The 12017-nt window shown below is 40.6% G+C and overlaps 1 protein-coding gene across 1 annotated transcript in view; it reads left to right on the top strand.

The window, feature by feature from the left end:
- ARMH3 (armadillo like helical domain containing 3) overlaps window positions 1-12017 on the top strand; it is a 74474-nt gene that overhangs the window by 14028 nt on the left and 48429 nt on the right. Inside the window, 7 exon segments of the mRNA XM_072424822.1 lie at window positions 158-244; window positions 1019-1075; window positions 1191-1234; window positions 1446-1506; window positions 2133-2174; window positions 2684-2817; window positions 8108-8196. Coding sequence (XP_072280923.1) covers window positions 158-244; window positions 1019-1075; window positions 1191-1234; window positions 1446-1506; window positions 2133-2174; window positions 2684-2817; window positions 8108-8196 — 514 coding nt within the window.

The raw sequence follows: 12017 nt of genomic DNA, 5'->3' as shown, positions 1-12017 counted from the left end.
GGGTCCTAACTTTCTCACCAACTTTCTCACTACAGTCCAAAACTGTAAATAATTGTCATGGTTATTCAGTGGTTTCAGCGGTTTTTTAAATGGGGTACAATAGGCTTTAATAGACACCTCTGTTCTGCCAGCTAATTGCTGTTTGTAATCGGTCTAGATCCTGTCAAATCCTCTGAGTCGCAGGGAGCATGGTTACGATGCTGTCGTTTTACTTGCACTTCTTGTAAACTATAGAAAATAGGAGGTGAGTGTTTTTAGAATAAAGAAAACTAACAACATAAATGTCATTTGTAAGCACTAATTTGTAAGCAAATACAAATCACCTTAAAAATTAAAATACTGTACACATAATTTTGTAAAAATACACCAAGTTGGCTTCCAACACAGCCAACCCAGAAATTTTTTTTAAGCTGGGTAGGAAGAAATTGTAGGCGTGTGGCAACCCCTGTATTGTGACGCAACTTTTCAGTAAAATACTAAAAACAGCTGGGTGGTTACTGAAAAGTGCCGGGTGGTGCGCCCTGAAAAGTGCTGGGTGGTGCGCCCGGCTAAAAGGGACTGAGGAGAACACCTTAAAAATATAGTGCAGAAAAAATGCTCTGGTTTGAGTGCTTTAAAGATGCCTAGGTGACATCATTGTACCTTACCCTGTTGTACACTGGTAAAGTTATTTAAAGTGCTTTTGGAAACAGTTTGACTTTGATGGGTGTATAGTAAACTCCCCATAGAGTTGACCTTTCATTTGTATGGAAGAGAGTCTAACACTGAAGAATGGTGGGGGGCAGATAAAAAATACAAGCTACTAATAGAACACATACTGTACCTTACTTACTTAAGCCTTACTGTAATGGCACAGTCACATTGCTCTTTGCCTCGTTGCATAAAATCTTTTATGTCTGTCAGGGACATCACATTTTGTAAGAAGATTTTACATGATGGTTTCATTTTGTAACAAGTGTTCTCCACTAGCTGTTAATTCATGTCTAATAATCGGATTTCTTGTCTTTATATCCTGCAGTCTGTCAATCCGTACATTGTGAAGTTGTCTATTATGGATGATGAGGGAACGCTGAACGTAAGTAATGGTGTAATTCTTGCCTACTGACTCATTCTCTAAGTTCTTTCTTGTTTTTGAGACATCAAATATTTTCTAAGTATTAAAAGTAATTGATCTTTTTTTCTTGTTCCAGGGAATGGGTCTGGTCATTGCTCGGGCATTGTTTGAATACAACACGTAAGTACCCTTGCACACAATAAATAGCTTCCTGTTATGCTGTCAGTCAAGTGACTCTGGCAAGGCCAGTCTTTGACCACTGACTAAGAAATATGAGTGTCTGCTCAATCACCTCCTTCCATAAACCTGCATTCTCAGGCAATATGGTATACATGTTAAGGGATAAATTATATACTTTGCTAACATTAACCATCTCTCTTGCACCTCTTAGGCAGTACCGGGACAAGGAGGAAGAAAACCAGACAGGCTTTTTCTCTGCCCTGACGAGTATGGTAAGTGGACATCATTGTTGTCATCAACTGATGTTCTTAAAGCAGAACCAGTACCTGTGAGGATGCAGGAATGGTATTGCAGAAGGGACAGGTGATGTCTTTTCTGCTATGCCTGTTTGCATAGATTAGCGTAGGATGCTGGGATATGCTTGGTATTACGGCATTCCCTGGAGCTGCTAGAACTGAATAAACTCATGCATGCATGGAAGTTGCATTATTTCAACCTGGCCAGGCAAGTTGCCTGAAGATATCCGACGCCTGATTGGGTGAAGATAATAGGGCCCGCAACAGATCAGGTGTTTTTGTTTGTTTTTTTGCAGAAGGGACATCGCCTGTTACCTCTTCAATAAAGGACCTACCTGGTCCCAATTTTTTATTTAAAAGCTTTAGCTCCACTTTAAGATATGCTCAAGTGCAGAAGCACAGCCAGCTGGTGTGTGTTTCAGGCCATGGCCCTGCCAACCGTCAGATTCCTTTTCCCATATCTGATTCTGCTTGGCTGTGCTGTGGTCTGATAATAAATCTGTCGGGTTATCTCACGCTGCTCCTCTGCCCGACAGGATAACGCTTTCTTTATATTTACCGTGGTCTAAAAAGTAAGACTGTACTGCTTCTTTCTTCCACAGGTGGGCAGTATGTTCATAGCAGATGCTGATGAGAAGATCTCTGTGCAGTAAGTACATTTCTATAATCACTGTGTTTATTTTCACAAAAATAAAGTGATAATTAAAAAACAAACAAACAAATGCTTTGCATATGCTCCAATTCGAGGAAAGCAACTTTGCAATCGATAAATAAAGACATAAACAACTGAGGTCACTGTAGAATAAGATATATATGTAAATTGTTGCATGGACGTGTCTCATGTTCCAGGGCATAAAGGTGGAGGTTCTCTTTAGCTTTGCTTGTAGGGCTTATCTATAATGAGCTCGTCATTCAGAGAAACACAGGCAGCCCCGGTCCTCTTATGATTATTTTTAGCAGCTTCTGTTTCCATGGTAATCCTCCTTCCTTTTCCACATTGATGAAAGCCCGGAGTTTAGAACTGTAATCCTGTTCTTAGGTTGTCTTCATTCAAGTAAATCAGAGCAGAGAGCCATAGGTATTAGCACCAGGAGAGAAAGCCCACCCAGGTGCGCCCTGCACCGAGGCTGCCTGTGACCTGCTTTAATAGCAGTTATTACAGAAGGTGGGGGGGTGGATGGTGGCGGTGATCAATGTCAGACACTCATTTCTTTGCTCTCTTTCAGATCTGATGGTGGAATTTATAGTAACCCACATGATGAAGGAGTTTCCTATGGATCTCTATATGTAAGTTGCACTGAGACCAGGTCAGACATTAACAAGTCTTGACAAAGAACAGTGGTGATGTATAAATTTAAAATGTATTTGGTGAATATCAGGTTTGAGTTATCAAGCTGGAATAGCACAGCAGACGTTTCACTATAAAAGGAAGGTCTGCTTACATTTTCAGACTTTCTCCATCAACTTACCTATACATAAAAAAAGAAAAAAAAAAAAAAAAAAAAGAGATCCCCACTTAAGCTGCGTACACACGTCCAACGGTTCTCGCCTGATAATCAGCTCAGAGCCGATATCGGGCGAGAATTTGGCTTGTGTACAGCGCCAGTCGTCCATCGTCCGAAGAACCTTCCTGGTGGATCCACGGATGGTGGACGAATAACGATCCTAATGCAAGTGAAGGGGTAGAGCGCGCAGCAGGGTGCTGCTCCGTCGATCGCTCCGTCGATCTCCCCCTCCCCTCTCCATAGAGCAGAACGGTGCTGTATGTACAGCACTTGGTCATGCATCATGCAGTGCTATTTTTTGGAAAGAATTGTGAAAGGTCCTTTCCAACGACTATTATTGCACGTGTAGTCGTTGGAAAGGATCTTTCCAACGACTACACTAACGTTAACTCACATCTTTCACCTTTGGTGCTTTGAGCAAGGATGACAATGTCAATGGAAGATTCCTGTCCAAAACAGAACAGAAAAAACATCACAAGAACATGCTTTGGTAATAGACTTCTTGTGATATTTCAATTGCTTTGCATTATACTGGACTCTACCCAGGAGGTTGGTGATGTCACGCTCTGTGATGATGAATGATAGAGGTAAGGAAACCCCTGGAATGACAGGTTTGGAAAGCATAATTCTAACCATTATATTATCACTTGAAACCACTTAGATAGGTGTTAGACAAGTGTACAATATTTTTCCATGAAAGCAGATATCATGTTATTTTTGTATTGTTTATCTTAATTGCAACCCTGCCATATAGAAGTGTTACCATGTCCCTGTATACAAGGCCTTTCCTGTCTCATCCACACAGTTTAATCCTGCTACCTTAATGAGGAATGGTCTTGTAAGTGACAATTTCCACTCTCACTGGTTCCTCCTGCCAACTTCAACATTACTACTGATGTATTTCAGGGATGTGGAGGTTAGCAGAAGGGACAAGTGAGAGCTGCAAGAGACTCAGGAGGTTTTGCAACAGAATTGCAAGGATTAATCCTCACCATTGGAGCACCGTTTATTATTGCTGGTGGTAGGAAAAGCAGGTGTTTGTCTTTTTTTTTTTTTTTATTTAGGTAAGTCATTTGACAGTTTTTCTCTTATGTAACAATGTCATTTTAAAAAGATTCAATAGGACAGATATCAAGCACAGATGCTTGCACTTATCTGCAGCAGCCACCTATAAACAGATGTAGCATCTGAATGCCTGGGCAGTTTGTCCGTAATCTTTAGCACTTCACTCTATTCTGCCTTCTGCAAAATCCTGTGGGCAAATAGGACCGCCTATATTAAAGATGGATTAATAGGAATATGTAGTAGATGAGAGGCTGCAGCAAACTCTGACACCAGTGGGCCAGGATTCATCCATACCAGCAAGTTATCAGAAGCTGCTCCTAATAAACTAAAAATACAGCTGGGAGAGCATGCTACTTCATTAGATATAAATGCAAAATGATTAACGTTTAGATTGTTAAAGCGCTACCTTTATCATCTCTGTTGCATCTTATCCCGCAGTCTGTTTGCGGCCGCTACATGTCAACATGCTCTCCAGTGATGGCTGCATGGCATATTTATTTTAGGAAAGGGGGGATTTCCTAATTGAGATAAGCAGTGATTTTTTTTAACTTCATTTTTTAATTTGGGATTTTTTAGGTATCGCAAATTGATTTACTCTATACAGCTAAAAATTTATATAGTTCATTAACTTCCCTGGCGGTATTTCCAAGTGTGGTAATTTTCATTACCAAAAGCTGTAACCCCAAGCCACACTCAGGGTGGCATTGTAAAGGGCTTACTTGGTCCTGACTAGCCTGCGGCATCCTCCGGCGATATCCTGGGGCATTTGTGTCCCCTGGCCTTCCGTCCCCAGCATGATCAATGTGACATGTGAGCGTGCTGGGGCGGTGCGCTCGGGGGCTTGACCAGGTGGGAAATTTAAACAGAATGTACCACTTTGACATTCAAAATTACTCATATAATCAGACCACCAGGGAGTTTAATTTACAAAAAATTTATACACAACCTTAAAAGAAAAACATTGCGATATATGAAGTATTTTCCCATATTATGTTAATGCCTCTAAGTTTGCAGTCCTTCAAGTTAGAATCCTTTACGCGTTTCACCCTTTGGATCATCTTCCATACATGTATAATCTGACATCTATTGTGTTTTTAGGACTAAGGCTACATACACATGTCAGATGATTCTCGCCCGATAATCGCCTCAGGGCCGATATCAGACAAGAATCCTGGGTGTGTGTACAGCGCTGGTCGTCTGACGACTGTCCTGGTGGATCCACGAGGGAGGACCGATGATAATGAAAGTGAAGTGGGGTGCCGCTCTGTCGTTCTCCCCCCTCCCCTCTCCATAGAGCAGAACGGTCTTGTCCTGAAAGATCCTTTCCAATTACAATTATTGCACGCGTGTACGCAGCCTTAGTCCTCACTGGAAGCCATTATGGTAGAGTGTGTCAGGGACAGAGTTCTCACCCTATAACAGGAAGTGCCTGCCAAAAGACCCCCACAATTTATACTGCACATGTGCCCTTTTGTCCTGTCTGTAGCTCTTCTAGTTTTATTTTGTGCAGTCACTCAGCCCTTTCAATGTAAAATCCAGCCTAGATATTGATTACATGAACGCTACAGTAAACAATATTTCTGTTTGAGTAAATGTTTATTGGTAGACTCTATTATAATTTACTCACTGTGAATTTTAGAAGATACAAGCTGTGTTATTGGTTGTAGATGGGTTATGTAATAAAACAAACCATCTCAGCAGGACCCAGGGGTGTGTTGATAAAGCTCTGTTTTTCCATCTCTTAATAACAATTTTGTTTCGCGTTGATAGTCTGAAAGTTGTAAGGACAAAAGCTGGCAGATGTGCCACCAGTGAAAATGATGGAATAGCATCAATGTCTTGGTGACAGATGGTGGGCATATTACACTAAGCATGCAGCGGTCCATAGCGTGTGCAATTGGTAACAGATGGAAAGCAATCTTGCATGGAATACTGACAGGGTGAGGGGTGTGTGGGGTGCAGAACATAGAATTTACATGCAGAACATAGCAATCAAAGTAGTTTGCTTATCAATCCAGTTCTCCGTGTCCATTTTTGTTTATAAATTGCCCATTGCTTATGACCAGAATGTAGAAAAATTGGTAAGTTATGTTAAAAAGTAATATCCTTTGATCCTGCCTTGATCGTTCCTGTTCAGGTTATAGGATGGCAACACTTTGTCTTCTAATTGCTCTCCTGCATGGGCTCATCCTGTTACATTGACTTCAGATGGAAATGATATAACACACATTGGACAGCCATGGCCACGCGTTGCTACAATTAAGAAAAGACAGAACTACAGAAGAGAAATAGTTGTAGTCGTAACACATTGCACATCATAGGGGGACAACATTGCGCCTACACTGTTGCAGTACAAAAAGTAAACGTTGTCACTCTAAGGTAGGAAGTGTTACTGGCTGAATCACCGGGTAAAATAACACTTGATTAGGGTAAACATTTAATTGTAGGCATGCAAATATATATTATTCACATTTTCCCCCCATCTTCTTTGAGTCGGCCGCACCACCTGGCACTTTTCAGTAACCTTATGGCTGTTTTCAGTTGGTTACTGAAAAGTTGGGTCACAATACAGAGGCTGCCACCCACCTACAACTTCTTCCCACCCAGCTTGAAGAGAAAATCCGGGGACAGTACTGAATCAAATACTAAATATGAAGATCTGTGCAAGTCTGACTGTGAATGGTTCTCTTTAAGCAGTATTTGTAAATGTATTGACTTTTGGTTCTGGCCTGCAAAACAGAAATATGGTCACCCTGAAGAATAATTGAGTGGGCATTCAAGTGTCTCTCTAGTGAACCATCTTTCTATGTGACTGCATGGCTCCTACGCGGACCAGGACAATAATGTATTATTTTGCCCCACTATCTGTTCTGTTCCCAGTTGCACAGAAATAATCAGAGCTGGAGACACAAACATTGTAAATTATTTAAGCTAATTATTGTCACCTTAGATTAAACCTTTTAAACAAACTCCTATCTGACTTCTTTCTAATGAATGACTTCATTTTCTAAATGTGCTTCTCTCAGACTGCATATACCTGGGACAAAAGAGATCGGATCAGGGATCAGCCGGTGAGATTAAGTGTATTTGATCTCATAAATGATGCAATGCATCATCAACCTGGCAAACTCTTTAAAGTGAACCTATCGCACACCAAGGTAAAATCCACATGGAAGATAAATGGAGCACAGCAAATTCTCCTATGATGCTATTTTAATTAGAGGGTCTTGACATGTTGCCTTTTCCAGGGCAGGAATGGTTGATGGTGGAGAGGTAAGAAGAGCTATCTCCTGGTTAGGATCTGTGTTTTATAAAGAGAAAGAAATTGTTATATTGCCAGCTTTCAGCATCTGGTCTTGCAGCCTTTTCCACTATCAATTATTTAAATCCTGATAAAGGCGACATGTCAAGACTTTCGAATTGTGGGCTTAAATGATAGGAGGATTTTACCTGAAATACCCCCTTGTGGTAAATCTAAAATATCCTTACCAGGAATATAACACGGCCCCATCATAGATGTCCATTTTTGTTTCTTTGGATGCAGGTCCTTCTCCCTTTAAGGTCACATACTTGGATAATAAAGACTTGATGAAAAAAAATATTTTGCCAAACTCCACTTTTATTAAAAACTGCATTATGTTAAATGTAAATTCTGATATTTCTTGCAAAGCTTAAACTTGACCTAAACGCTTTGTGCATCCCAAGACTTCCATACTGGTTCTTTATTTATTGGGCATGGTTACCAACACAAAGGGAAGTGAGGCGCAAGGACCAACATCAACTTCTACATGAAAAACTGAAATATACACACCGCTGGCTCTATTTCTGGATCCATCGGTGTTTTACGTGCAGCTCTTGCTGTAAAGACCACAAATTAATTAAAATGGTGGACAGTTTGTATAATTTAATACTTTTTAATATCCCATGAGTTGCATTATAGAATGCTGTAGTTAATTTGTAATTGCACATAGTAATCCCATTGTTTTTGTTGTAATTTGTCCTGGCAGACGATGTATACAGATTGTACACAAGCTCCTGTGCTACCAGAAGAAGTGCAGAGTACGACTTCACTACACCTGGAGAGAGCTGTGGACAGGTAAGTGACATAGTGTAATACCTGATGGATTCCCTATCTGTCAGTCATTGTATCTATCTAGAATTTATAATACTTATACATGTATGTCTGGGTAAAATATAAGTACGGTTGTCTAATATAGTGTTACTCAACCTCTTTAACATGGAGGAAACTTTTAAACAACTTCCAGGTCTCGGGGAACACCTGCTATAATTACTATATACACAGCTCACCGAACATTAGAGTGGTAGTCAGTGGGAAGAATGACTCTTACATTGTTGGCCATTTGGAAATACATGACCCCTACAGATAGCCAAAAAGATCATCGGTGTCACTTATTGCTCAAGGAACCCTTGGCAGCCTGTGGAGGATCCCTAATTGAGAAACACTAGTCTAATACTTGCACATATCCACTTGTTTACGAAAACACAAGAACTGACAAAACGTATGGATATGTGAGCGTTTATTTTGTGAACCTCGCTGCACTGTAGTCACAGCCCTGCCCACACCTCTATGGACAACAAAATACCTTCCCCTTAGGGAATGAGGGGAATCTGTATTCCAAAATATGAGCAAGTATCCTGGGGTAAGAAAACTGATTCCCCAAAGGTACACTATAGAAAGTGTGCTGCTGGTAGGACTATAAAGTAAAAAAAAGTCTAAAAAAAAACTTATGCACCCCAACTGACGACTGGTAACCTGCAGTATATTACATTTTGTTCCTGGGTTATACAACATAGACAAGACTGTAAAGTTCTACATTTTAAGGCTGCATTGCTAGCAAACATAACCAACACCCTTATTCACTAAAAGATTATTTTGTATTTAGTTTAAGTGATAACATTCAGTGAATGCTGCCTGTTTACAACATAATTTTTCTGGCAGTGAACTCAGTGAACTCACCCTAAGCAATGACATCCTGACATATATGAGGAGGAGGGTAGTGTGCATTGTCCACCATTCTGCCATTCAAATAAGGAACATATACTTCATAAATGAAAAGGGGGGATCCAGGGCACCTTGCATTTGAAAGAAATATTGTGTTGGCTTCTTAGATCCCCCTTTCCATCCTCTTGTATACTAGATTGTAAGCTCTTCGGGGCAGGGTCCTCTCCTCCTGTATCACTGTCTGTATTAGTCTGTCATTTGCAACCCCTATTTAATGTACAGCGCTGCGTATTATGTTGGCGCTTTATAAATCCTGTTTAATAATAATAATAATTGTAAAAGAAAAGTGTTACAGCATTTCTAAGGGTTAGTTACAAAAAACTGCTGCTGCAATGAGAGGGGGACCGAGAAACAAAAAGCAGATTTAAAGTTAGCTGATGTTATTACCCTTCCTGTTAGTGTTTCCTGTTAGTGTACTGATATTCTAGGTTGATATAATGAATGCAGTTGGCCTCCTCTCAGCCTGATTACACTGGTAGATTGTGCTCTAACTCTCCAGTCTCTGCGCTCTTCAATCTCAGCAATCAGCCTGTGCTACTAATGATATCTATCTCAGACAATCAGCTTCCACCAGCCATATGTTCTCTACATCAAAACACTTCATCTAAATGCCATTCACCAGCACTCTGCGGGCAGTGGAGCAAATGAGTTTATAGCAACCAATCAGGTTCCATCTACAATTTTGGGAATTACAAACAAGAATAACATGAGCAATCTGTTTGTTTGGTTTTAGGATTAGATATCCAGTTTGTCCTCTGGTATACTGGTGGTGACTGAATGGGGTTCTTATTGGTATGGGCAACACCTCTTTTTATTGGTTTGTCTTCCCAGATGGAAACAACAGTTTATATAAGTAGTCAGCTGCAAACTAAGTTTGTTTTTTTTTTACTTTGGGCCTTACAAAATATCCTACACCCATGCTTGCCACACATTTTGGCCCTGATTTATTAAAGCTCTCCAAGGCTGGAGATGAAACACTTTCATCAGTGGGTGATCTAGCAAACCTGGAATGGATTTCTTCAAAGTCATTTGCCATTTGCTATCAAATGATTTGAATCCTGGACCAGATTTATTCCAGGTTTGCTAGATCACCCAGCTTCACTGATGAAAGTGTATCCTCTCCAGCCTTGGAGAGCTCTAATAAGTTAGGCCCTATGTTCGTCAATGGAGCATTGTGGTCGAATGCTGCATGCAAATCGCCAGCAGAACATCACTCTCTCCCTTTCGTTAGAGAGATAAGAAGAAGATGGAGCGCTGTTCTGTAGTCCTAACTTATTTAATGCCCTAGAGTGCAAATGCCGCTCTACAGTACCTTGAGTGAGCGTTGTCAATCTAGGAGAGAAAGTAAAGCTACGTACACACTTCCAATTATTATCGTCGGAAAACGAACGACGAACGTTCCTGCACGATATACACGAACGATCGTATAGCACGGATCCTGCACATAGAGTAACGACACGATCGTTCTAGATATTGTACACACAATAGATACGATCGTTTGAGCGATAGAGGAACTATGTGCACGACAGGAAAGTGAACGGACGTTCGTTCATCACGCATGCTCTGAACATGGACGATCAACGAACGACCGTACACACGAACGATGTTCAACGATCGTCGTCCAATCCGATCCGCCGGCCCGGTCGTTCGTTTCCAGCGACTTTCCTCGTTCGTCGGCGTCGTTGGTTACTTTTTTACGAACGATTTTTTGCCCAATCGATCGTTCGTCGTTCGATTGGAACGATAAAAATTGGAAGTGTGTACGCACCTTAAGTTACTGGCTACATTAAAAAACTTAGATAAAAAGGTCTAATGTGGCACATAAAAGCTGCAATGTAAATTATTTTTGTTTTTTAATTGTGATGCAGTTTATTTGCAGTATTTAGCATTTTTTGTTATACTGTAGTAGTGTATATACATACACACACACACCTCTATAAATAAAATGATTGATGGAAATAATCTGCATGTGTGTGATGAGAGCTCAGGGGCCACGCTGCTACTGATGAGATGATCACCTGGTCACCTATGATCGATGTACTCCCATGTGTTTGGTGCTTGTAGATAAGACACCAGAAACCACTGAGGCCATTTTTCATGCAGTCATTATCCCAGCCTATCTGAGCGAAAGAGTGCCTTCAGTTCACTTCATCTACGACTTTTCTAATTTTAGCCCATCTTACTGCAAAGTCTTCTATTAATTAACAGGAAACAGCACGCTTCAGTTTTCTATTAAGACATGGCGTACAAGCCGTTGCTGGATCAATAAGTAGGGCACGGACAAGCCTGAGTACTTCTTTGCAATAAACTCTGAAATAGAAAATCTAGGAAAGCAAAATTTAAATAAAAGGTCACATTGTAAAAACGGAAAGGAGGGGATTGTTCTTTTTATTTGCCTATTTTGCATTTTTTCAGTAACTGACAGATTTGCACATTTTTAGCATCAGACATATCGTGTAATAAGGGAATAAGGCAGAGGATCGTGGTAGGATAGTGATGGTGGAAATGATTAACATTTCAAAGTGAGCTCTTCACATTGACCCAGCTGTCAATTTTCATCCCTGGGATTTGCTTGTATGCACCACATTACCCCAATGTATTAAATCTTCTGCTGTCCAGTAACCTGATGCTCTGAAACACCTGGCCCTTGTAATTGTTCCAACCTCGGATACTTAAATCTGCCTTTCCAGGTCCCTCTATTATTGAGACAGAAATGATTTACATCCCTGCTTGCTGCAAAGATTCCATGCAGAGAAATAAAGACATTAAAGAACATCTGGAAAAAAAATATATATATAGGACCTCCTTCCCCCTTTTCACAGAGGAGTAAGTGCTTACTGACATTCAAGTGGGCCGTGGTGTTTTTTTTTTTTTAACATCAGTCTGCAGGTAGC

The sequence above is a fragment of the Pyxicephalus adspersus genome, chromosome 10 (genome assembly GCF_032062135.1).
Source record: "Pyxicephalus adspersus chromosome 10, UCB_Pads_2.0, whole genome shotgun sequence".
Lineage (NCBI taxonomy): Eukaryota > Metazoa > Chordata > Amphibia > Anura > Pyxicephalidae > Pyxicephalus > Pyxicephalus adspersus.
The sequence above is the reverse complement of the archived record's forward strand: the minus strand, read 5'-3'. Positions and strand labels throughout refer to the sequence as shown.